The sequence below is a fragment of the Lepidochelys kempii genome, unplaced genomic scaffold, assembly GCF_965140265.1.
Source record: "Lepidochelys kempii isolate rLepKem1 unplaced genomic scaffold, rLepKem1.hap2 scaffold_174, whole genome shotgun sequence".
NCBI lineage: Eukaryota > Metazoa > Chordata > Testudines > Cheloniidae > Lepidochelys > Lepidochelys kempii.
In genome coordinates this window covers 1-24,937 of record NW_027333613.1, presented here as the reverse complement: position 1 = coordinate 24,937, position 24,937 = coordinate 1, and the positions used below count along the sequence as shown (strand labels likewise).

Genomic DNA, 24,937 nt, shown 5'->3' with positions numbered 1-24,937 from the left:
GGGTGAGGATGGCCACCACGGCCTCGCAGACGTCCCGCAGGATCTTGCAGACGGTGGAGCGGGAGACGCCGAACTGCTGCTCCACGGCCCGGTACTCGGTGCAGGCCCCGAGGCGCCAGAGGGTCATGGCCAGGCGGACCTCGGCGGGGATGGCCCGGCGCATGTTGGTGTCCCGCCGCTGGATGGCCCCCCGCAGCCGCCCGCAGAGGTAGTCGAAGGTGGCCGGCCCCAGGCGGAAGTTGTCGGCCCACTCGCCGGGCCCGAAGGCCTTGGCCCGCACCGTGTCCCAGAAGGCCGAGCTGCGGGCCTTGCTCCAGAGCCGCCGCTCCCGGGCCGGGGCCGGGGGCGGGCGGGGCAGGGGCGGGCGGCCGGCCGGGCGGGGGCCGGGCCCGGCCGCCGGGCTCCCCGCCCGCCACAGCAGGGCGAAGCGGCGGCCCCAGCGGGCCCGGGCCCGGCGGTGGCGGGCGGCCCGGTGGCGGCGGGCGGCCTCCCGCAGGCGGCGGCCCCGCTGCAGCCGCAGGTAGTGCAGCAGGCAGAGGGCCACGGCCCCCCGGCTCAGGGCGGGGAGCGGGCAAGATGGCGGGGCTGGGGCGGCCATCTTGGGTTGGCCAAAGTTTGGTCAAGGCAGGGAGTCTCTGTGTGGGGGGGGGGGCTCTAGGGCGCATGCGCGGGAAGGGGAGCCGGGCGTGGGAAGGGAGGGCGCGTGCGCGGGGCGCACAAAGGGAGGGGCTGGGGAGGAAGGGCGCATGCGCGGGGAGGGATGGGGGCGGTTCGGTGGGAGGGCGCATGCGTGAGAATGACAGGCCACGAAGGGGGGAGACCGCATGCGCGAGGAGGACAGGAGGGGGACTGTTGAGGGACAGGGCGCATGCGCGCCCACTGTCACACTCAGGGCGGCGCATGCTCGGCGTCCCCTGTCTCGCCCTAACTCCGCTACGCATGCGCCGAAGAGAGCGAAAGAGGCGCCTGCGTACTGCCGAGGGGGGAACGCTGCGGCGGGAGTGCGGGCGCATGCGCACAAGCCGTTGGGGGGGGGGAGAAGGCGCCTGCGCAGTGAGTGGCTCCGCGGGCGCCTCCGCGCCTGCGCCGCAGGCACCGTGGCGACATGGAGGCGGAAGCGCCGGCCGGGCCGGGGTGGGCGCGCGGCCATTTCCCAAAATGGCGGCGGCGGCGCTGCAGGGGCTGCTGGTCCCGCACCTGCTCCCCGAGCGCTGCTACGACGAGCTGTTCCTGCGCTTCAACCTGCTGCACGGTGAGCGCCCGCCCCTCCCCCACCGGGGCCACACCCGCCGGCCGCCATGGCAACGCAAGGCGCCCGCCCTCCGGCGCTCCACGGGGCGGAAGTGCCCGCTGAGGCCGCCATGACGGTGCGGGGCGGAAGTGCCCGCTGAGGCGTGCCGCCGCCATGACGGTGCGGGGCGGAAGTGCCCGCTGAGGCGTGCCGCCGCCATGACGGTGCGGGGCGGAAGTGCCCGCAGAAGAGGGGTTCCTGGGGGAGGGGTGACCCCACCCCTTTGTCAGCCCACTCCCCTGTGTTGACACATCCCGGCCTCAGCCGTCTCCCCACTTCTGGGGGGACTACAATGGAGGGGCAGTGGGGGTTGGGTGGGGGTCAAGGGGGGGCAGGGGTAAGGGGGAATGGGGGAGTGGTGGGGCTGGGGGAGGGGTGGGGCTCAGGGGTCTGGGGGAGCGGTGGGGGGTGGGAGGAGCAGTGGGGGTTGGGTGGGAGTCAAGGGGGGCGGGGGGAAGGGGGAGCGGTGGGGGTTGGGTGGGAGTCAGTGGGGCTGGGGGCAAGGACGGTGGGGCGGGGGCTAATGGGGGGAATGGGGGGAATGGGGAAGGGTGGGGGGCCTGGGGGAGCGGTAGGGGTCGGTGGGGGGTGGGAGGAGCGGTGGGGGTTGGGTTGGGGTCAGGGGGAGCAGTGGGGGTTGGGTGGGAGTCAAGGGGGGGCAGGGATAAGGGGGAAGGGGGAGCGGTGGGGGTTGGGTGGGAGTCAGTGGGGCTGGGGGCAAGGACGGTGGGGCAGGGACTAATGGGGGGAATGGGGAAGGGTGGGGGGCCTGGGGGAGCGGTGGGGGTCAGTGGGGGGTGGGAGGAGCGGTGGGGGTTGGGTTGGGGTCAGGGGGAGCAGTGGGGGTTGGGTGGGAGTCAAGGGGGGGCAGGGATAAGGGGGAATGGGGGAAGGGGGAGCGGTGGGGGTTGGGTGGGAGTCAGTGGGGCTGGGGGCAAGGACGGTGGGGCAGGGGCTAATGGGGGGAATGGGGAAGGGTGGGGGTTAGGGCCTGGGGGAGCGGTGGGGGTCGGTGGGGGGTGGGAGGAGCGGTGGGGGTTGGGTTGGGGTCAGGGGGAGCAGTGGGGGTTGGGTGGGAGTCAAGGGGGGGCAGGGGAAGGGGGAATGGGGAAAGGGGGAGTGGTGGGGGTTGGGTGGGAGTCATTGGGGCTGGAGGCAAGGACGGTGTGGCGGGGGCTAATGGGGGGAATGGGGAAGGGTGGGGAGCAGTGGGGGTTGGGTGGGGGTCAGGAGGCCTGGGGGAGCAGTGGGGGTTGGGTGGGGCGCAGTGGGGCGGGGCAGGAGCTACCATGGGGGCCAAGGGGGGAATTGAGAGGGAGGGAGCCAGGCACACCCAGAGGGCCGAGGCTGGGAGGGAAGGGGGCGAGCAGGGGGGCTGGGGGCCCACGGTGGGGCTGGGGAGCCGGGGGGAGCCCAGCGCGCAGGGATCCAGGAACACACTCGGGGGGGCCATAACGCTGAGGGCCGGGGCGTGGTGGGGGGAGCAGGGATGCTCAGAGAAACACACGACGTTGGGGGGAGACTGGCCCGTGGGGGGGCAGTCAGAGGAATGAGGGACGGGGACCAATAGGATCAGCATGGGGCCCCGGTCACTGGGGTCGGGGTACCTGAAATATCCAGAGGGGCCGCAGATGCCGGAGCGGGGGGGGGGGGCGCGATTGGGGCTGCAGGGCAAAGGGGGCAGGATGCTAAGGACACCCAAAGAGGCCTTAGGGTCGGGGGCCAGTGAAGCACCAGCCCTGGGAACCCAGGATGTGAGGGGGTTGGGGGGTGGGACGGAACGTGCTGCTGCCCCATTTGTATTGACCCCCCCTGCCCCCCCCCCCTTTCCTTCCCTCCTCCAGTTCCCTGCCTGAAGATCCTGGTCAGCAAAGGGCTGGGAATCGCCATCGTTGCGGGGTCGCTGATGGGTACGCATCCGGCTCCTTGCATCCCCCGCTCCCTGTCTGGGTGGGGAATGGGGCAGGGGCCTGTCCCCTCTGGGGGGCGCCGGCTCCCATCCGGCCCCAGGGCGGGGACTGGCTGGCTCATGGGGGGCGGGGAATGGGGCACTGGGCCTGCACCGGCTCCCATCCGGCCCCAGGGCGGGGACTGGCTGGCTCATGGGGGGCGGGGAATGGGGCACTGGGCCTGCACCGGCTCCCGTCCGGCCCCAGGGTGGGGACTGGCTGGCTCATGGGGGGCGGGGAATGGGGCACTGGGCCTGCACCGGCTCCCATCCGGCCCCAGGGCGGGAACTGGCTGGCTCAGGGGGGTGGGGAGTAGGTCAGAGGCCCGTCCCCTCTAGGGGGCGCTGGCTCCCATCTGACCCCCATGGGGAGGATGATGAGAGGCCCCTCCGTTCCGTGCCGATGGGGGGCTGCCCCCCAGCCTGACGTGCGCCCCGCCTCCCTGCAGTGAAGCTGCCCCAGGTGTTTAAGATCCTGGGGGCGAAGAGCGCCATGGGGCTCAGTTTCCACTCAGTCCTGCTGGAGCTGCTGGCCCTCACTGGCACCATGGTCTACAGCGTGGCCAACGGCTTCCCCTTCAGGTGAGGCTGCGCCTGCCCCCCCTCGCCACCAGGGGGAGCCCCAGCCCCGTGAGCCCCGCCCGTCCCGGCCCCTGCGGGGTCAGGCCAGGTCAGCCCTGGGGTGGGAGAGCCCCGCTGGGAGCCAGGACTCCTGGGTTCTCTCCCCGGCTCTGGGAGGGGAGTGGGGGCTGGTGGGTCAGAGCAGTGGGGGCAAGGAGCCTGGACTCCTGGGTTCTCTCCCCAGCTCGGGGAGAGGAGCGGGGGCTGGTGGGTTAGAGCCGGCGGGGCTGGGGGCCAGGACTCCTGGGTTCTCTCTCCGGCTCAGGGAGTGGGGGCGGGTGGGGTTAGAGCTGGGGGGAGCTGGGAGCCAGGACTCCTGGGTTCTCTCCCCGGCTCAGGGAGTGGGGGCTGGTGGGGTTAGAGCCGGCGGGGCTGGGAGCCAGGACTCCTGGGTCTTGTCCCCGGCTCTGGGAGGGGGGTGGGGGCTGGTGGGTTAGAGCACGGGGGACTGGGGGCCAGGACTCCTGGGTTCTCTCCCCGGCTCGGGGAGTGGGGGCTGGTGGGTTAGAGCACGGGGGACTGGGGGCCAGGACTCCTGGGTTCTCTCCCCGGCTCGGAGAGTGGGGACTGGTGGGTTAGAGCACGGGGGACTGGGGGCCAGGACTCCTGGGTCTTGTCCCCGGCTCTGGGAGGGGGGTGGGGGCTGGTGGGTCAGAGCAGGGGGGACTGGGGGCCAGGACTCCTGGGTTCTCTCCCCGGCTCGGGGAGTGGGGGCTGGTGGGTTAGAGCACGGGGGACTGGGGGCCAGGACTCCTGGGTCTTGTCCCCGGCTCTGGGAGGGGGGTGGGGGCTGGTGGGGTTAGAGCTGGGGGGAGCTGGGAGCCAGGACTCCTGGGTTCTCTCCCCGGCTCTGGGGTTCTAAGTGGGGGTGCACCCTTCGGGGGTGCTGGCTCCCTCCCGGCCCCAGGGCAGGGGGCTGGCTGCTCGGGGGGCAGGGTTTTTAGGGCAGGCCGGACCCCCTGTTTTCTCCCCCCTCGCAGTGCTTGGGGCGAGGCGCTCTTCCTCATGCTCCAAACGGTCACCATCGGCTTCCTGACCCAGCACTTCGGGGGACGCACCGCGCAGGGTGAGTGGGACGCGGCCCCCCACACAGGGTGTGGGTTGGAGGGGGGGATCCCTGCGTGGGGGGTTTAACCCTCTCCTGTCCCCCCGTCCCCCCCCGCAGGTATCTCCTTCCTGGTGCTGTATTTCGCTCTGCTCTGCCTGTTGCTCTCCCCCCTGACTCCCCAGGCCATGGTCACCCTCCTGCAAGCCACCAATGTGCCCGCCATCATCATCAGCCGGGTAAGGGGCCTATTCGGGGGCGCCGGCTCCCCTCCGGCCCCAGGGGGGACTGGCGGGGTCAGGGGGGTGGGGAATGGGGCAGGGGCCTGTCCCCTCTCGGGTGCGCCGGCTCCCCTCCGGCCCCAGTGGGGACTGGCGGGGTCAGGGGGGCGGGGAATGGGGCAGGGGCCTGTCCCCTCTCAGGGATGCTGGCTCCCCTCCGGCCCCAGTGGGGACTGGCGGGCTCAGCGGGGCGGGGAATGGGGCAGGGGCCTGTCCCCTCTCAGGGATGCTGGCTCCCCTCCGGCCCCAGTGGGGACTGGCGGGCTCAGCGGGGCGGGGAATGGGGCAGGGGCCTGTCCCCTCTCAGGGATGCCGGCTCCCACCTGGCCCCAGGGGGGACTGGCGGGCTCAGCGGGGCGGGGAATGGGGCAGGGGCCCGTCCCCTCTAGAGGGCGCCGGCTCCCATCTGAGCCTGCATGCAGGGGACTTTGGCTCAGGGGTCACACTACTTGTGGGGGGCTGTGTGTTTTGGGGGGGCTGCCCCCCAGCAGGACTTATTCCGTCGAGGGTGTCAAACCAGCCCCTTACCTCCGCCGAAGGTGGGTGGCCGTGGGGCTTGGCTACTCCCGGCCTACAAGCGGCTTGGCGGAGGGGGCTCACGGTGAGGGTGGGGGGGCAAACCTGTCCAAGCTGCTGATCTGGGGGGTCTCGTCTCCTCCCCCCCCCCCCAGCTACTACAAGCGGCCACCAACTACCGCAATGGGCACACGGGGCAGCTCTCGGCCGTCACCGTCTTCCTCCTCTTCGGCGGCTCGCTGGCCCGGATCTTCACCTCCGTACAGGTACCGCCCCCCCGGGGGGGCATGAGCTTTGGGGTCGGGGGGCATGGGGGGGCTTTCCCGCCCACTATCCCTCTGGGCATGCTCCTGGGCAGTGGGGATCCCTAGAGGGGACAGGCCCCGTGCCCCATTCCCCACCCCCTGAGCCAGCCAGTCCCTGCCCGGGGGCCAGTGGGAGCCAGCGCCCCCCAGAGGGGACAGGCCCCTGCCCCATTCCCCGCCCCCCTGCCCACCCTTACCCCTGTCCGTTTGTCCCCCTCCAGGAGACGGGCGACCCCCTGATGGCTCTGACCTACGTGGTCTCCTCCCTCTGCAACGGCGTCATCGCGGGCCAGCTGCTGTATTATTGGCAGGTGCCGGCCGGCGTGGAGGCCAGGAAGAAGCGGGAATAGGGGGGGGACGGACCCCCCGACTCTGACCACGGCCCCCCCACTGCCATCTGAGCCGTTTCGAGGTGCGGGTCAAGGGAACCCACTCAGCCCTGCCCTCCCTCAGCCCAGACTAACCCCCATCTCCCCAGCTGGGCTCTGGCAGGGTGGGGGGAACTGGGGGGGGAGGGCAGGTCTCTACCCCCCCACCCGGCCGGTGAAGTAATTAAACACTGATTTGCCATGAGCTCCTGGCTTTGCCCATATGGGGGGGATCTCTGGGACTCCCTGCTGCAGGGGCAGGGAAGGACAGAGGGTGGAATTGGAATGGAGGGAGGGGCAGGCATGGAAACCCCCAACCCCTCCTCCCCTGCGCCCCCTTGCACCTAACAAGCTCGGTGCTAATCGTGCCGATTAGTCACCACCTTTCTGCTTCCCTGCCCCCCCCCCCGCCCCCGGCGCTGGGATCCCCAAGTGTGGGCAGGGCAAAGCTGAACCGGGCACGGAGCCGGGGTCCCTGCCTGGGGCTGGGAGCCAGGACTCCTGGGTTCTCTCCCCGGCTCTGGGAGGGGGCTGAGCCCTGGGCTCCCCCTCCTGCTGCCCCCCCCGCAGGTTTCCCTGGGTGATTCACCCCTTCGTGTCAGAACAGGCGGGGGCCCGGGGCCCTTCCCTGGTTACCGTGGCAACTGGGTGGGGTGACAGGGCAGGCCCAGGTGTTGTAGCTGGGAGAGAAGACCGTTACTGGGGCAACGGCACCATCCCCTCCCACCCCCCCCATTCCCTGGCACACACGGGGTTAACTCTTTAGCTCCTCTCGGAGTAGCTGGGACCCGAGTGGGCTGCGGGTTGGGAGTGGGGTTGTGGGGGGCAGGGCTGGCCTGGCAGGGGGCTGCGGGTCGGGAGTGGGAGGCGCTGGGGGGGGCAGGGCTGGGCTGGCAGGGGGCTGCGGGGCAGGAGTGGGGGGCACCGGTGGGGCTGGGGGGGGGCAGGGCTGGCCTGGCAGGGGGCTGCGGGTCGGGAGTGGGGGGGCACCGGCAGAGCTGGGGGGCGGGGCAGGGCTGGCCTGGCAGGGGGCTGCTGGGGGCACTGGTGGAGCTGGGGGGGGCAGGGCTGCGGTGGCAGGGGGCTGCGGGGCAGGAGTGGGGGGCATTTTCATTTCCTCCTTTAAGTTTTTCTTGCTCTGGGGGGGGGTCAAACCCTGTGGGGGGGAGGTGTCAATCTGTTTCCTGCCCCCCCCAATGTCTCCTTTGCCCCCCCCGCCCCCCCCAGTAATGCTCCAGGGTTGGGGGCGTGTCCAGGAACCAGGTTTATTCTCTTTACAAAATACGTTGACACCCTGCCTTGAGAGAGAGCCCCCCAGCGCTTGCACCCCCCCCACACTTCTCTGGGCTGTCCCTGCCCCACGCTCCCCCTCTTTCAGCCCCCCACTGCCGCCCCCCTTTCTGGTGCCAGTGCCCGGGGACTTGATTTGTTAGGGGGTGGGAGAAGCAAGCAAAGAGTTAACAGAGGGTGTGTGTGGGGGTGGGAGATGGGGGGGGAAGAGAGCCTCCACCCTGCCCCCCCTGCTTAGGTTGGAGTCACTGGGTCACCCCCAGAGTCCCCCCAAAACTTTGTTCCTCCTCCACTTTTTCCATCTTTCCGTATAAAAAGCTGCCCCCCCCCTTGGTCCCGGCCCCCCGCGGGCTAGAGGGGCGTCAGCGGTGCCGGCCCGGGGGGCTCGTAGGGCAGCTGCGGGAAGCCCTCGCCCACGTCGCAGGCCTGCAGGCCGTAGGCGGCCATCATGTCGCGGAAGTCGGCCGGCAGCACCCCGGGGTGGGGCGCGGGCTCTTGCTTGTAGGGCGTCGGGGCCGGGGGGCCATAGGACAGGCCACTGCAGGGGGTGGGGGAGAAGAGGGGTTAACGAGCCGGATAATTACAGCTTCAGAATGAGAGAACCCAGGAGTCCGGGCTCCCAGTCCCTGCTCCCCTCCCAGAGTTAGGGAGAGAACCCAGGAGTCCAGGCTCCCAGCCCCCCCCTGCTCTGACCCACCACCCCCTGCTCCCCTCCCAGAGCTGGGGAGAGAACCCAGGTGTCCGGGCTCCCAGCCCCCCCCTGCTCTGACCTACCACCCCTTGCTCCCCTCCCAGAGCTGGGGAGAGAACCCAGGCGTCCGGGCTCCCAGGCCCTCCTCCCCTCCCAGAGCCGGGGAGAGAACCCAGAGGAGTCCTGGGTCCCTGCTCTGATCCACCAGCCCCCACCACGAGGGCTGGGAGCCCGGACGCCTGGGTTCTCTCCCAGCTCTGGGCCATGTCATGCGGGGGGGGGGGGGTGTGCCAGCCCTGCCCCCGCAGCTGCAGGAAGAGTCTCCTGCCCCCCCAGGGCTGGGTGAGCCGGGGCCGCATTCCTCAAGTGGCCTGTTAATCCGGTTCTGGGCGTGAGCGGTTCCCCCGTGGCCTGCCCTGACCTGCCCTCCCCTCGCGCGGCCGGGGACGGAACCCAGGCGTCCTGGCACCCTGCCTGCTCTGAGCACTAGCCCTTGCTCCCCCTCCGGAGAACCCCGGAGTCCTGACTCCCCTTCTCCTTTAGTGGGCAATGTCGCCGTTAGAGCAGAGGATGCTGGGAGTCAGGATTCCTGGCTTCTTCCACTTGTGCCTCAGTTTCCCCTCCCTCCCACACACGCCCCCGCCCTCCCCCGCGGTGCAGAGCCAGGCCATGGATTGGACGAGGCCTGGCCGGGTCATGACCCTTCGCTCAGGGCACAGCCAATGCCAGCCGCAGGGCGGGTGCTGCCTGGCAGCCAGCCCCACCCCGCCCCTGGCTGGGACCCAAAGATCTAGGGCCCCGGGCGGGGGTGGTAATATCCTGGCACACGGGGGAGCCAGGACTCCTGGGTTCCTTCCCGGCTCTGGGAGCCGAGTGGGGGCCAGGACTCCTGGGTTCTCTCCCCGGCTCTGGGAGGGAAGTGGGGGCTGGTGTGTCAGAGCAGGGGGGCTGGGAGCCCGGACTCCTGGGTTCACATACCAAGCAGCTGGTGCCCTGTCATGCCCTGGGCATCACTCAGCAGCTGGCCCGTGTGGTCCCAACCAGCCCCCAAACCTGGTTCCCCTGCTGCGATGCAGCCACCTCTGGGGTGGAGCGGCTGGTTATTCGGGGACCCCTCGCCAAGACGCGGCCGCCTCCGGGGATTGTCATATGCAGACCCCCTCATTTCAACCATCCCTGCTGGGGGAAAGAGGGACCATACCAGCCCCCCCTCTGCCCTTGCTAATTTCCCCCGGAAGGGGGCACAGTTGGGGGTCCCCTGTTCGCCTGAGGGGATGGGGGACAGGAGGCGCGGGCGGGACCCACCTGTACCCTCCGGCTGCGTTCCCGTAGCCGGCGCTGGCCTGGCCCGGCGGGTAGCGGGGCGGCTGGTAGCCCAGGGGCTCGCCGTAGCCCCAGGGCCGGGCGGCAGGCGGCTGGGGGGGCGGCGGGTGGCCCCCCGGTGGCTCCTTGGCAGGGGCCCGGCCCTTGCGGCGGGGCCGGTACTTGTAGTCGGGATAGTCCCGCAGGTGGCGGGCGCGGAGGCGCTTGGCTTCCTCCACGAAGGGGCGTTTCTCGGCCTCGCCCAGCCGGCGCCAGGCGGCCCCCAGGCGCTTGGAGATCTCCGAGTTGTGCATTTTGGGGTGCTCCTGCGCCAGGCGCCGGCGCTGCCCGCTGGACCACACCATGAAGGCGTTCATGGGGCGCTTCACCTTGTCCAGGGGGGCCCCCACCGCGCCCTGCCCCTCGGCCATGCCCGGCCCCGTCTGCGCCCGGACGCCCTGGGGAGCAAGATATAGCCCGGCCGGGGCCCCGCCCACCGGAGGGTGGAGCCTCCCTGCCAGGAGCCGGGGCCCCGCCCCCGGGGGGCTCAGCCCACAGCTGGGCCAGCAGGCTAGCCCCGTCCCCCACCACCTGGCTCCTCCCCACACAGATATGCTGGCCCCCACTCCCCTCCCAGAGCCGGGGAGAGAACCCAGGAGTCCAGGCTCCCAGCCCCCATTCCCCTCCCAGAGCCGGGGAGAGAACCCAGGAGTCCAGGCTCCCAGCCCCCACTCCCCTCCCAGAGCCAGGGAGAGAACCCAGGAGTCCAGGCTCCCAGCCTCCACTCCCCTCCCAGAGCCGGGGAGAGAACCCAGGAGTCCAGGCTCCCAGCCCCCTCCCAGAGCCAGGGAGAGAACCCAGGAGTCCAGGCTCCCAGCCCCCATTCCCCTCCCAGAGCCAGGGAGAGAACCCAGGAGTCCAGGCTCCCAGCCCGCACTCCCCTCCCAGAGCCAGGGAGAGAACCCAGGAGTCCAGGCTCCCAGCCCCCACTCCCCTCCCAGAGCTGGGGAGAGAACCCAGGAGTCCAGGCTCCCAGCCCCCACTCCCCTCCCAGAGCCAGGGAGAGAACCCAGGAGTCCTGGCTCCCAGCCCCCACTCCCCTCCCAGAGCCGGGGAGAGAACCCAGGAGTCCTGGCCCCCAGCCCTCCCTGCTCTAACCCATCAGACCCCACTCCCCTCCCAGAACCAGGGAGAGAACCCAGGAGTCCAGGCTCTCAGCCCCCCCCCCCCTCCTCAGCAACCCATGGCCCCGCTCCCCTCCCCAAGCTGGGGAGAGAACCCAGGAGTCCTGGCTCCTAGCTTTACCCCCTCTAAGGACTAGCCCCTCCCCGTGACTAACGGGGGGCAGTATAGCCCCCCCCAGCTCCGACATGATTGTTCCCTCCCTGGCCCCTGCCTAATGCGACGTCTCCCCCCTGTGGCCACTCCTCACAATTACACCCACTCCTGTTCTCTCAGGCCTTCCGCCCCCCCGCCTGCCTGCTTGGGGGGGCGGGGGGAAGAAACCAGGAATCCTGCCCCCACAGGAACATACTAGGCCCCCCTGGGCTGTTGCTGAGCTTGTCCTCCGATACCTGCCCACCCCAGGCCAGCAGGGGTGGGTCCACCAGCTCCTCAACTGCGGGGGGGGGGAGTAACGCACTGAGGGAAGGAACCAGCAGCTTCCCCCACCGGCCAGAAAACCCACCCGCCCCGGCCAATTGAACGAGCCAACGAGGCTGAATGGGGGGGGGGGGGGGGGGAAGGTGGTTAACGGTGGGGGGGCACACCAACTAGGGCGTGACTAGACCCACCCCCACGCAGCAAGTGAAGGGCGCGGAGCCGACATCAGTTCTTTTCTGTGGCTTTATTGACAATCTCGGGGGGCAAGGAGGTTTATTGGGGGGGGGATGATTTTCTGCCCCCCTGGCCACATTTCCAGGGGGAGGGAGGGGAAGACACAGCAGCTGTTGCTTACGAGTTTGGTTCTTTATTCTCTTTTAAATACTGTACAGTGAAAAATAAATAGTCTCAACCGTCACAGCTCGATTTTGCCCCCCCCCCGTTGCCCCCCCGGCCATGCGACACTGGGGCCGGGGGCCGGCTCTACCGTCTCCCCCCCCCGTCTGCCACAGCGTACGGGGAAAAAAAGAAAATACCTGCTGTTTTTGTATTGCCTGGAAACAAAAATTCGCTCCGCACCCGTGGTACCTTCCGGTTTGTTTGTTTTAAGGAGGGGGGGGATAAACGGCACAGCCTCAGGCACCGCCCCCCCCCCGCCGAAATCGTTGACCGAGCGACCTAGGCGGTGGGGGGGGGGGGGGAAGAGGAGGAACCGAACGAAAAAGGAAGGGAAGCGACGCGCGCTCAGAAGGCACAAAAAAATCCCCGCTCCGGTTTCGACCCGCGGCCGGTTTCCCTTTCCTGGCTCGAAGGGAGTCGTCAAAAACGGACACACAATTAAGAGAGAATTAATTTTTACTGTCAAGGCCCCTTGCCCGGAGGAGGGGTGGGGGGGGGCGCGCCCTTGCCCCCCCCCGGCAAGAAAATACGGTTTCCTGTCTCTTGATTGGTTGGAGCCGAACGAGCTTGGCTATCTTTGGCAAGCTTCCGACAAGCACGAGAGGCGTTATTGATCGTTGAATAAATGGTTCGTTAGCGAGAGCTCGGTGGGTGTGTGTTTAACGATGACGCAAGCAGGGCGGACGGGGGTCGGTGGGGGAGGAAGCGGTGGGCGCGGCTCTCCCGGCACGGCGCTTACGACAGCCCGTTCACCATGGCGGCTGGCTCCTCGCCGTTCTCCGACGGCCCGTTGGCCACCTTGCCAGCTGGCTCTGCCTGCAGGGGGAGGGAGGTGGTCTCAGGAGGGGCTTGGAATAAGCCCCGCCCTCAGCCAGACAGGCTCCGCCTGCTGCCGGCTCCGCCCCCCCAGCCGGCTCCGCCCCTACCTTTTGTCTCGGTGTGTCATCTTCGGTGGATTTTTCCCGGGGCTCCTTCTGCGGGGCCCGCTGGCGGCTCTGGGAGTCGGCCCGGGAGATGTAATCAGCCACGGTCACTGGGGAGGAGGGAGCGGGCGCTGGGTTTCGGACGGCTGCCGGCCCCACCCTCTGCGACGCGAGCACGGCCAGGACAGAACGCCAAGGGGGGGCGGGGCCGGGTCCCAGGAGCCCGGCGAGCCCGCCGGGGGTTACGCTGCCCGCCGGGCTAAACCGGAGCAGCCTCAGGGCTGCGCTAACGCGTGCGTCGATTCCCAGGAGGCTGGGAGTTCTGGCCACGCCCCCGATCCGGCCCGCAAATGGGGCCCCGCTGGCAGCACCCGGCACAGGAAGGGTTCCCAGCACTGCTCCTGCCCCCCCCCGGTGGCATTCAGACCCTCGCGAGCCCCCCGCCGTACCCCCGTACCTGGCTGCCGGTCCCGGCTGATGGAGCCGTCCATGCGGTTACCGCGGTTACGGCGCCGGCGGCTCCGGTTGCGTCTCTGAGGCTTCGATTCGTCCTCTGGGAAAGCAGAGAGCAGAGACGGGGATGAACCCAGGCGTCCCGGGCTCCCCGCGCCGCCCCCCCACCCCGGGGAGAGAACCCAGGCGTCCTGGCTCCCCGCCCCCGCTCACCCACGCCGTTCTCGTTGACGGACATGCTGTCGGACTCGGCCGCGCCGTCCATCACGGTGGCGTCGTCGTCCGTGCGGCGGCGGCGGGAACGGCGGCGGCGGCTGCTGACGGGCTGCGACTCGCTGGCGTCGGTGTCGGCCGTCTGGTCGGTCTCCGTGTTGTCCAGCAGGCTGTAGGGGTTGCTGTCCGGGTCCTTGAGCACTGCGGGGAGAGAGGACTTCAGCACCGAGCGGGCACAGAGAACCCAGGAGTCCGGGATCCCAGCCCCACCCCCCTTCATTCTGAGTCAGGATGCTGGAACATGGCATCTGTTTATATGCCACAGATGCAGCCACCTCTGGGGAGGGGCGCAGCAGCTGGTTACACAGGGACCCCTCGCCCGGCCCTGAGATGCAGCCCCCTCTGGGGCAAGGCGCAGCAGCTGGTTACACAGGGACCCCTCGCCCGGCCCTGAGATGCAGCCCCCTCTGGGGCAAGGCGCAGCAGCTGGTTACACAGGGACCCCTCGCCCGGCCCTGAGATGCAGCCTCCTCTGGGGCAAGGCGCAGCAGCTGGTTACACAGGGACCCCTCGCCCGGCCCTGAGATGCAGCCCCCTCTGGGGCAAGGCGCAGCAGCTGGTTACACAGGGACCCCTCGCCTGGCCCTGAGATGCAGCCACCTCTGGGGCGGGGCACAGCCGCTCTAACAGCCACAGCCAGTCACCTGAACTGATGGAGGAGCTGTTGTACTTGCTGCCTCCTGCCCCTCGGGGTGCCGGGTTGGGACCCCGCCCTCGCCCCACTCCCGGGCGCCTCCGGCTGTCCTCGGGGCGCAGGTCTCGCTCGCCGTCATCTCTCTTCTCCGACTCGGTCTCCGAGGCGTTGGACAGGTCGGAGTTCGTACCTGGCAGGACAGAGCGGGGGGAGGACGCGTGAGCTGCTGTTGTTGGGGACAGTCCCCACTATGGGGGGGGATCCCCAAAGCTTTAGGAGGGGCAGGACACACAAGCGCTGTACAGTCTTGCTGAAATGCAGCCACCTCTGGGGTATGGCCCATCCAGCAACCCACCCCCGCCGCGAAGAAGGGGAGATTTTGGCCAAGGCGCCGGGGGGCAGGTTACCGTAGCCGGAGTTGGGCCCCCGGCGCCCGCGGCCTCGCCCTCCGTAGCTGCCCCCGTACGTCCGCGTGCCGTGGAGGGAGGAGGAGGTGCTGTCGTCCGTGGCGTAGCCGCCCCGCTCCTTGTCGGCCCGGCTGGAGAGGGGGCGGAAGCCCATGCCGATCTGCCGCAGCTGCTCGTCGATCTGCAGCCGCTCCAGACGCAGCTGCTCCACCTCCTGGGGACGGGGCAAGAAGGGGAACCAATCAGCTGTAGCGTCCATGCAGGGCTGGCGGGGGAACCAGTTAGTGACGGCACTGCAAGCGAGGGGGCCAATTAACAACTGCACCCATGCAGCCTTGGGGCAGGGGACCAATTAATGGCTGCACCTATAAAGGGCTGGGGGGGGGGGCGGGTTGACACACCAATTAGTGACTGCACTGCAAGGGGGAACCAATTAGTGATGGCACCCATGCAGCTGCAAGGCAGGGGACCAATTGATGGCTGCACATATAAAGGGCTGGCGGGGGGAACCAAGTAGTGACTGCACCGCAAGGGGGAATGAATTAGCAAATGCACCCATGCAAAGAAGCCAGGGACCAGATTGACGGTCACACACGCGCGACACCCACATCGACCCCGCTCGCAACACGCGCCCCAATACGGGGGTCCCTGGCCGATTCTCAGGCGGGTGCCCTCCCCGTGGAGCGACCCGGTTCCTCGGCCCGTTCTCGGCAGCGCCGGATTTACCTGCAGGTAAGCGAGGTGATATTCCAGGAGCGCCTGCGCATTGCTGATATTCTCCCGCGTCCCGACGAAGATGAAGGGGACCATTCCCTAGGCGAGAGGAGACCCGATCACGGCACGGCCGTCCCCCCCACGCCGCCGCCGGCCACCCCCCACTCCAATCCGCCCCCGCTTACCTCCTCTCGGGGGTTTTTCTTGTCGTTGTCCCCTTCCACCCGCACCCGCACGACCCCCGACTTGTCCACGATCTCTTGGATCACTTTGCCGTTCTTCCCGATCACTTTGCCTGGCGGGGTGAGCGGAGAGGTGAGCCCCACAGAGCAACAGGGTCCCGCACTTTGACCTGAGCTAACCACCTCCCAGGGTGACACACACCCACAAGAGCCCCCCACTCCCCGGTGGAAGGGATTTTCCCAGACCCCCGACTTCCGAGCGACCTGTTTAACGACAGACCCAGAGAACGTCAGTTTTAGTATGTACACAACTCCCCCCGGGTGCTCCGCCCACCGGTGTGACACCAGGTTTTCGTTCGAGCCTTTATGGGATGTTGTGTTGGTGACCGCAGGGGGGGCCCCCGGACTCCAACGGACATCGGGTGCCCTCCACCGGTTGGGGCACACATGGTCACTCTCACTCGGAGCCCACTTCCCTCTGAGGCGCCCGCTCCAACGCAGTGCAGAGGTGGGGCCGTGGTTATGTGTCCGGGTCCCCATCACGAGGAAAGTCACCCCTGTTCTCCGGGGGATGCCCCAGGAACGCCGGGCCCCCGGAGGGTCACGACAGAGCACGGTCGCACTCGTGACACCTACCGACCAGGTTTCTCGGGACTTGAACCGAGTCTTCAGAGAACTCCAGGTAGCTCCGGGCCTGCTTGCACGCCTCGGGAGTCTGTGGGGAGGAGACAACGGTCAAGTCAGTGTCCTGGAGCTGGGGGGAGAACCCAGGAGTCCTGGCTCCCAGCCCCCGCCCGACCCTCACCTCCCCGTAGATGCGGAAGGTGCAGGTCTCCTCGTCCAGCTCGATGGCGGTGACGCCTGGCACCTTCCTGGCCTGCTGGATGTTGGCGCCGTGGGTGCCGATGGCCAGCCCCATCAGGTCTTCGCGGACGGTGAACTCCTCCTGGAACGCCGAGGCCAGCTGCTTACTCGTCTGGGGAGAGAAAGAGCGCTGGGACGCAGAGCGGGGAGTCAACGGAGCAGCCGGGGGGAGCGCCGACCCCTGGCTCCGGTGTCCCGTGACTCCCCCCCGCCCCCATGGAGTCAGGTCAGGTGACCGGCCGGGCAATCCAACCCAGTGTCAACGGGGAAGCCCTAGGCGGGCCCTGTACAGCCACCTATTCCCCACCCCCAGCGCCCGCCCGGGTGGGGAGAAAGCCAGAGGCCCGCTGGCCCACGGCGCCCACCCCCCAGCGTGTGAGGGCCGCCGCCCGGGTTCCTCACCTCTAGGTGCTTGTTGGCTTCCTCGTTCCGCGACATCAGCATGAGCTTGGTGCGGATGCTACGCAGATGCATGTCGCCCAGCAGCGACGCCCGCTTTACCGTGGATTCGTTCGTCGACTGGGAAGGGGGCGGAAGACGGGCGGGGTCAGAGATCGGGCAGACTGCCCCCCGCCGCCCTCCAGAACTACCGGGACAGCAGGAATCTCGGGCGGCTAGCCAGCCCTGATTACAGGAGCCGCAGTGACTAGGCGAGACCTGCCCAAATGGTCGCAGCAGGACCGAGGAGAACCCCTCCCCCCAACCGGGGGTCCCTGGCGTGGGCAAGACAAACCATCCGGGCCGCTGGAAAGAGGATCCTCGAAACCAACCCCGCTGCGGCCGATCTCCGACGAGCCCCCACCCCCCTCACCCCGCTATCCCCCGATGCCTCGCTCACCAGGATGAAGAGCTCGCTGTTGGCGACGCTCAGGAAGATGCAGTTTGCCCCCACCGCCTTCTTGAATTCTTTATGCACGTTTTCGTTGGAGCACCTGAGCGGAGAGGGGACGGGTGAGCGGAACGGGGACCGGGGGCAGCGGGACACCCCCCAAAATGATCTGTCCAGTCTGTGGCAAAGCCGGGAATAGAACCCAGACCGCCAGGGTCCAGAACTGGATTAGGGGACTGGTTCTAAGAAAGTAGCGGGCGCCCTGGATTGCCAGATGGGAGACCTGGCTCCCAGCTGCTGCGTCGGGGGCAGATCGGTAGGGGGTGTGGAACGTGCCTCCTCCCAGAGCCCAGTATAGCTTATTCCCGGGCATAACTGCAGTAGAATAATGCCGGTCTATTTCCCCACCCAGACAAGCCCCAAGTTAGAGGGGCCTCTGGGCTGCTCTACCTCACGCTAGAGACTGGGCAGACCACAGCCCCGGTCGCTGGCTCCTTCCCCGTGGAGGAAAAGCCAAGCTAGCAGCTTTTCTGTTGTCCAAGGCCCCGTAGCTGCCCCCCAGGATCCCCGTCTCACTCACGCTTCCTTGAGGTCCTCCGGCACAGCGATGGTGTATTTGAAGAAGCTAGACTTGGTGGCCACTTTGTTGGGGTTGACGGGCCGGAGCCGCTCCAGCGTGACGATTTCGTTGTACGTGGCGTCGCACGCTGCGTATTCGATGACGTAAAACTGAGGAGGGAGAGATCGGGTGAGAGCCAGAAATTTGGGGTGGGGAGGAGAGAGCTGACCGCACGTACCAAGATGGGCCGAGCCATTCCGATGCAGCCAGGGGGTTGTGGGGGAACTACGCTCAGCGCTTCGTTTTCAGATGGAATTAGCCTGTGGACCTCACTGCCACTGGCTAGGATGGAGGCAAGCACTTAGCAAGAGTCACGGAGGGACTGGATAAGAATTAGACCAGTGACCACTAAGGGATTAAAAAACCCCACCCGATTCAGATCCATCGGAATTAGAGGTCAGGAAGGGGGCCGTTTTTAGGCTCCAGTCACCCCTGCTGGGTTCTGACTCCTGCTCGGACATCAGAGTAGGTTACGAAGATCTAGTTGGTTGCACCAAGGATTGTGGGTCTCCTAGAGCAGGGGTTCTCAACTGGGGGGTACACGTACCCCTGGGGGGTACGCAGAGGTTTTCCAGGGGTTACGTCAACTCATCTAGAGATTTGCCTAGTTTTACAACAGGCATTAGCCAAGTCAGCACAAACTAAACTTTCATACAGACCGACTTGGTTATACTGCTTTTATAGACTATGCTGGGGTGGGCAAACTTTTTGGTCTGAGGGCCACATCTGGGAATAGAAATTGTATGGCAGGCCATGAATGCTCACAAAATTGGGATTGGGGTGCAAGAGGGGGTGAGGGCTCTGGTTGGGGGTGCAGGCTCTGGGGTGCAGGAGGGTGCTCCGGGCTGGGACCGAGGGATTCAGGGGGCAAGAGGGGGATCAGGGCTGGGACAGGGGGTTGTCGTGCAGACTCTGGCTGGGGGTGCAGACTCTGGGGTGGGGCTGGGGATGAGGGGTTTGGGGTGCAGGAGGGTGCTCCGGACTGGGATCGAGGGGTTTGGAGGGTGGGAGGGGGATCAGGGCTAGGGCAGGGGGGTGAGGGCTCTGGTTGGATGTACAGGCTCTGGGGTGGGGCTGGGGCTGAGAGCTTTGGGGTGCAGGAGGGTGCTCCAGGCTGGGACCAAGGGGTTTGGAGGGCAGGAGGGGAATCAGGGCTGGGGCAGGGGGTTGGGGCACAGGGAGAGGCTCAGGGGTGCAGGCTCCAGGAGGCGCTTACCTCAAGTGGCTCCCACAAGTAGCAGCCATATCCCCACTGTGGCTCCTACGTGGAGTCATGGCCAGGCAGCTCTGCACGCTGCCCCATCCGCAGGTGCCGCCCCTGCAAATCCCATTGGCCACAGTTCCCGGACAGTGGGAGCTGCGGGGGCGGTGCTTGGGGCAGGGGCAGCATCCAGAGCAGAACCCCCTGGCTGCCCCTACACGTAGGAACGGGAGCGGGGACCAGTGTCGCTGCTTCTGGGAGCTGTGTGGAGCGGCCCCTGACCCTGCTCCCCAGCTGGAGCGCCAGAGGGCTGGCTTAAAATGGCGGGTGGGCCAGATCCGGTCCGCTGGCCGTAGTTTGCCCACCCCTGCCCTAGAGGGACGAGGGAGCCTTCACGGATCTTCACGCTGGAGGGCACCGCTGTGCTCATCTAATCTCTACTTCCTGCATAAGCCAGGCCTGCCCCTTCTGGTTGAACCAGATCCGATCTTAATTAGAACCTCGCCCCTGACACCAATTCCCACAAAACGCCGGGAGCTGGCACAAAGGATTCTGGGATAGATGCCAGTGATCGGGGGGGTGGTAATCCTCAGAAACTTACATCTCCTTTCATCATCCGGACCCTCGCCAGCCACCAGCCGCATGGCTCGTGCTCATTGGCTCGGGAATAAACCTAGAGAGACGGGTATAGGTCAGCGGGGAAACCAGTGAGGATAGCGGGCTCATGGTGGCACCCCTCCCCACCCAAAAAGCACCCCTCCTACCTCCACTTCATCCCCTTCTGTAATCTCTTTATTGTAGTCTGCGGGCGGGGGGAGCCGTACGTCGCCGAAGGGGATCTGCCGCTCCGGCTGCCAGCTGTTAGGAGACATAAGATCGAGATTGGATTCGCCTGCAGGTGGCACCGCAGGTTGGGAATAGGACGGGACACACAGCAAGACGGGTGTGCGTTCCTGATCACGGTGAAGAGACAGCACGAGGCCCCGGGGCACCCACACAGCCGGAGACAGTCCCTGCCTTGGAGAGTTTGCCATCTATGTAGACAAAGAAAGGATTGTTCCCCCTTCTGGAAAGCGGGGAGAAGACCCCAGAGTCTATGACCGTGATGGAAACGAACTCATCTCCCCAGGTGCCAGTCCAGTGCTTTATAAACCGGCCTTTCCACCCTCATCCCGGCAATTCTGGGATTGCCGTCTACATAAATCTTAAGCTCTTTTCGATTTATGTTCGTACAGCAGGTCCCAGCCTGCGAATCTGAGACGCGACCGCAATAGGACAACCGCCACACGGCCACTAGATGGATTTTGCACACTGAACACAGGGTGGGGATAAACTTTCCGTTCCACTAAACCCAGCTTAACTTTCCGCTGCTTCGGTTCTCCGCTTAAAGAGGGATTTTCGCCTCACTGTTTGTTTTAATGATTAATTTATGCCCAGGGCTTTTTGTGACTCAGTCAGCATCTTTCGGATGGAGAGGAAGCAGACACATTGAACGCCACCATGTATCTTAGGCACAAGACATTTCAGCTTCTCGCTAGTCTGACCCCGTGTCCTCAGGGCTGGTGCCGTCTACCTTCATTTGTAACCCCCCAGCTAGGAACTGTTCCCACCTGGGGTTCCAGCATCTACACTGTCCCAGTGTCATTCCAAAACGCAGCCGCTTTGTCCGTGGTACAGCATGACTGTCCACCAAACTTGATTGCCCGCAGGACAAAAAGTCAGTGTGCGGGATATTTTTGGTGGACTCCCAGCCCGAGGTTGCATCTGCACTTCCAAGCAATAGGGCTTGAACCCCAGGGCCCGGCTTGACTCAGGTTGGGGCCCCCGGTCAGCGCAATGCGTGTGTGTATTTGGGATTGGGAATCCAGAGGCCTGCAGACGTGAACAGCTGTTGGGAGGCGGGGAAGCTACAGCTGTCTCGGCAGGGAAATTTCACCTGCTCAGCAACGCTGCTAGAAACCCCATATGGGGGCACCGCAGCCAAGCGAGGTATTTGAGGATTGGAGTGACCTCTACGTTCAGTGGATCTACGCGGCTCATTCCCCCCTGCCCCCAGCTTAGACAGAATCGCAGCCAAGAAGCAGAGGGAGCCAGCGTGCAGCTCTAGGAACCTGCGACAGTGCCGTAATCTCACCATCTAGGTGTGAGCAGGTTACTTACACTGGGATTTGCATGGTTAATTACACCACCGAGCCTAACTATGGACAGCCGAGCTATCGCGGAGTGAGTCTCCCGAAGCACCGGCCGCCGCTCTAGCTGGCAGTCCTCCAGCATTACTAATTTTCCCTGGTTGATCCGAAATAGAGCCCCAGAGCGAACACGATGCCCCGAAATCAGCTAGGCACGCGCAGAAACTGAAGGGAAACCCTGCACCCGCCCAATCCAGGGCAGCTAGGTTCAATCCAACCGGCAGCGCTTTGAAGCTTTAAAAGGTGGAAAGGTCGCTTGCCTGGGATCAGCTGCTGAAAGAGAGAAATCCACCGCTCAGAAGCAGCGGCGGGACTGGAGCCTTTTACTTGTACATCGGCTGAGAGGCGCAGCCGGGGCCTGGAACTGCGTTTAAAGCTGTTTGTTTGTGGCGTAAGTTGATGTAAACCCCATTTAGCCTGCTACCGGTTCAGAAACATTTCAGGTCCCTGGCTAAAGAACCACACGCCAGGCAAACTAGACAGAAACGGAACAAACGGACTGTTTAAACACCAACCACCCCTGCACAGTTTGGGGTGGAGAACATTCGTTGCTTCCTGACCTACCCCATGGCTGTTAAATGCCACCGTCCACCCCAGAGGTGGCCGCATCTCAGTGCTGGGTGAGGGGTCCCTGTCTGAACAGACGGCACATCCCAGAGGTGGCTGCTTCTGCGGGTTGGCCTGTCTGCCATGCCATCTGTATTCTCAGCTACCTACCAAGCTGCGTTTAAGGGCTCTGATATGCCTGCACGAAGAGGGCAGGGTTTTAAAAATCGGGCCTTCTGCCTTTTCTTTCCCACCAGGCACCGAGGTTTGCAAACAAGACGCTGCTTCCTCCCACTCGCTGCCGCCGGCCGGCCGGTTGGAAGGAGAAACATTTAACAGGGCAGCCACCGGCAGCGGCGCCGAGCCCAACGCGGCCCTGAGATCTCCGGCCTAGCATCGATCCACATAATCCTGCCATGTGGGAGAGTGACAGCTGCCAATCTAGAGGCATTCCCGGGGGCGGGCGGCTGGCTTATTCAGAGTGAGTCAGTTTCATTCGCATGCCACAAAGAACAGCAGGAACTAAATTTGGAAAAGCGGCAGCCCGCTAGTTATGCTGGGCCTCAAGGCCTGTGTCAGATACCTTGAGTGCAGCAGCTTTATTTAGGGCTCTGAAGCAGGGACTGTGGCATTCCAGCATTTCTACCCTGATCTCTCTCTGCATCGGCTCCAGCAGGGCTGCATGACGTGCCCACCGGCCCTACAGTCGCACGCCAACGACCCTCCTGCCACGGAACGACGTAGGATTGAAATTTACAATCCGTTCGCTTGCACCACGGCCTTGGAACCGAAAGCAACAGCTTGCCCCGTAAGCGGCGCACCGAAGTCAAGTGCACACCGGTCCCGCTAACGATCTTAATAGATGATTTGATACCTCCAGCCTGCCGTTTAGGGGAAGTGGCAGCAGGGTCTGGTGGGCTAGGAGTCAGACACCCCGGACCATAGCCCCAACTCTGGAAGGCGCATGGGGGTCTAATGGGTAGCCACGGGAAGGGACTGGGGAGGCCAGAACGCCTGGGTTCTATCCCCGGGTCCGCCACCGACTCAGCTGTGTGGCCTAGCCATTTTAAGAAGTTAGCAGCCACTGAAAGCAGCTGACAAAGGCCATGATTTTTTCAGAGGAGATGCAGAGTTAGGTAGGATTGGGAGCTGCGAACATAATGGCCTCTGTTTGAAAACGTCCACCTGAAGGGTCTCTCAGATTTCACCCCTACGGGAGCAATTAGGCCAGACTCGCCCAGCCGCCCAAGCTCAGAACAAGGACAAACAGAGGCTAGGCCAAGGACCGCACAGGGGCGTCCGGCGGATACTTACTTGTTCTCGAAGGATATCGTGACCGAGTCTTCGTGCACATCTTTCACGAAACCCTGCGGAGGGAGAACAGAAGAAAGCGTGAGAGATCCTGAGGACAGTAGATTCTGCCTGACAGCAAACCCAGATATTAACATCGGGTTAACGACTTCGTTATGCTGGGAACCAAGCCCGCTCCATTGACTTTGATGCTAATGGGATTCGGATATTGGCCATGGGAAGGCTTTCTCGGAAGAAAGGGACCCAGCTGCGGGCAGGTTTGCGAGGCTGCAGCCCCAGAAAGTACCGAGGTCCAGCCCTGCAAACCTGCCTGCGTCCAGGGACTACACTGGAGGGAAAGGTCTGCGGGCCAGGTGGGGAGGCTGTGAGCAGGGCAGTGGCAGGGATTGGTGGATAATTGCAACTTTCTCCTGGCAACCAAGGGGTTGCTAATAAGCAGAATCTGCTGTATCTTCAGCCAGCCACACACCACCCACGTGCAGAATTAAGATCGCAGCACTGCAACCGTGTGTCCAGAGCCCTGGTTCCTGGAGTCAAGTGATTTTAGCAGCATCTAGGATTTTATTTTTTAAAAAAAATTACGTTTCTAGCTCTCACGGTTGTGAAGAAACACCCGAAAACGTGACCTGAGTGTAACAGACACAGCTAGCTCTGAGAAGGGTGAACTGCCCCAGGGATAACTGACTCAGCAAGGCTGCCTGAGTCTGCAGAGAGCCTGAACCAATCCCTCTCAGCAAGGGGAACTGTCCCATGTATTTCAATGGGGTATCAATTCCAAACCCTGCAGCACTGGGCCCCCACAACCATAGCCAACCCCATTCCAGCAGAGGGCTCTGTGTGGTGTTGAGGGGGGAGGCGCAGCAGACCTGCTGCTCCATCCATGCAGACACTCCAGCTGCAGGGGTCCCCCAGATCTCTAGGGGGCATATGGGGGACCTATGCTGCTATCCCTTTCACCCCCTTGGACAAACCATGTGTGTCTTGTGCCTCGGTTTCCCCATATATAAAACGGGTACGACAACCCTGACATCCCTTGTAAAGAGCTTTGAGGTCTAGTAAGGAAAAGCGCCATCTAAGAGCTAGATGGTATCAATCCAGCACTCCACTTATAACCATCCCCCTCCCCACAAACAGTGTTTAGGGTTTTAGATTACCATACGTAGCTTTTCCCCTCTCCCCGCTTGACGCATCCTCACAGGGCACCCTGCTTTTCAGGAAGTGCTGGGCAAGATTTGGTGGATGCGCTGGACTTCCTGCAGAATCAGGCCTCCCTCGCCCCCAAATCTCCTAGTCTCTTGAAAGTTTTGGCTGGAATCTCTAGGATGTGTTGTCAGGGTTGGGCTTGAAACCGGGGTCTGCCACTGACACTGTACGTGCCTTCAGTTCCTCATTTAAGAGCTTTTTAGTCTATTTCGATCGTTAGCTCTTCTGGGGCAGAGACTGTCTTTCATGGCAGCTGTGGAGTGCCCAGCCTAGTTGGGGGGCAGCCCACCCAGATCTCAGCCAGGAGGCCCGCCCAGCCCAATGGGGGGCAGCCCCCTCAGATCTCAGTCAGGAGGCCCACCCAGCACCTGGCACTACTCCTGATATGGGCTGGAGACCTGTACAAAACCCAGCACCACCAAGGGGCCTTGAGCCCTATTGTACAAACAGACGAAGTTGTCATCTGACAACGAAGAGCAAAATCAGAACTCTGAGGGGCCCGATTCTCAGTCCTTTTCTACCCACTAGCCACACAGCTGCCCTTAACACAGGAGACAAGTGGGGCATGGCCTGGAGCACCACAAGGGGTCCAACGCATATACTGCACCCAAGTCCTGAGCTATTTGATCGTAGTCCCGGCCATCAGCATCAACCAGGAGACTCTGTGAGGAGCGGTGGGGGTGGGGGGCAGGCAATCCTGTTCCGCATTTGGAGTCCGAGGCCAGGGACAGGAATGCCTCGCCAACCGGTGACGGGATGAACAGGTGCTGTCCCCGCACCACTGCCGGTCCCAGCCAACAGCTGCCTGTTTGTCACTAGTATGCGGTGAAGCCCCAAGACCCATCTGCTGCAGAAGCAGGGACGCACTCAGTCTAAAATAAGGCCCCTTTTGAGCAGCAAGGAGGAAACGGACCGTGGGGCAAGGCCAGT

The 24,937-nt window shown here is 65.1% G+C and overlaps 3 protein-coding genes across 4 annotated transcripts; 1 reads left to right on the top strand and 2 right to left on the bottom strand.

Moving 5' to 3' along the window:
• Positions 1–1,066: 1,066 nt before the first annotated feature.
• On the top strand, positions 1,067–6,580 carry MPDU1 (mannose-P-dolichol utilization defect 1). The gene is made up of 7 exons (XM_073326905.1): positions 1,067–1,252; positions 3,136–3,201; positions 3,689–3,821; positions 4,841–4,926; positions 5,026–5,144; positions 5,858–5,968; positions 6,229–6,580. Exons 1-7 carry the CDS (start codon positions 1,159–1,161, stop codon positions 6,355–6,357), a joined length of 738 nt encoding a protein of 245 aa, XP_073183006.1. The 5' UTR covers positions 1,067–1,158; the 3' UTR covers positions 6,358–6,580.
• Positions 6,581–7,761: 1,181 nt separating this feature from the next.
• SOX15 (SRY-box transcription factor 15) lies at positions 7,762–10,823 on the bottom strand. Its single transcript, XM_073326901.1, has 2 exons — positions 9,662–10,823; positions 7,762–8,203 (listed from the first exon to the last, which is right to left on the bottom strand). Exons 1-2 carry the CDS (start codon positions 10,540–10,542, stop codon positions 8,017–8,019), a joined length of 1,068 nt encoding a protein of 355 aa, XP_073183002.1. The 5' UTR covers positions 10,543–10,823; the 3' UTR covers positions 7,762–8,016.
• Positions 10,824–11,605: 782 nt separating this feature from the next.
• Positions 11,606–22,956, bottom strand: FXR2 (FMR1 autosomal homolog 2). Of its 2 annotated transcripts, none has more exons than XM_073326899.1 (16): positions 22,808–22,956; positions 19,523–19,616; positions 19,360–19,431; positions 17,519–17,667; positions 16,948–17,041; positions 16,512–16,628; positions 16,051–16,239; positions 15,882–15,960; positions 15,249–15,358; positions 15,076–15,162; positions 14,350–14,563; positions 13,953–14,132; positions 13,249–13,449; positions 13,040–13,135; positions 12,586–12,692; positions 11,606–12,475 (listed from the first exon to the last, which is right to left on the bottom strand). In XM_073326899.1, the coding sequence occupies exons 1-16, from the start codon at positions 22,939–22,941 to the stop codon at positions 12,395–12,397; spliced, it is 2,004 nt and encodes a 667-aa protein (XP_073183000.1). In that variant the 5' UTR covers positions 22,942–22,956; the 3' UTR covers positions 11,606–12,394. The 2 variants fall into 2 exon arrangements, with proteins under 2 accessions (XP_073183000.1, XP_073183001.1); XM_073326900.1 differs by having other exon boundaries at positions 16,051–16,221.
• Positions 22,957–24,937: the final 1,981 nt, after the last annotated feature.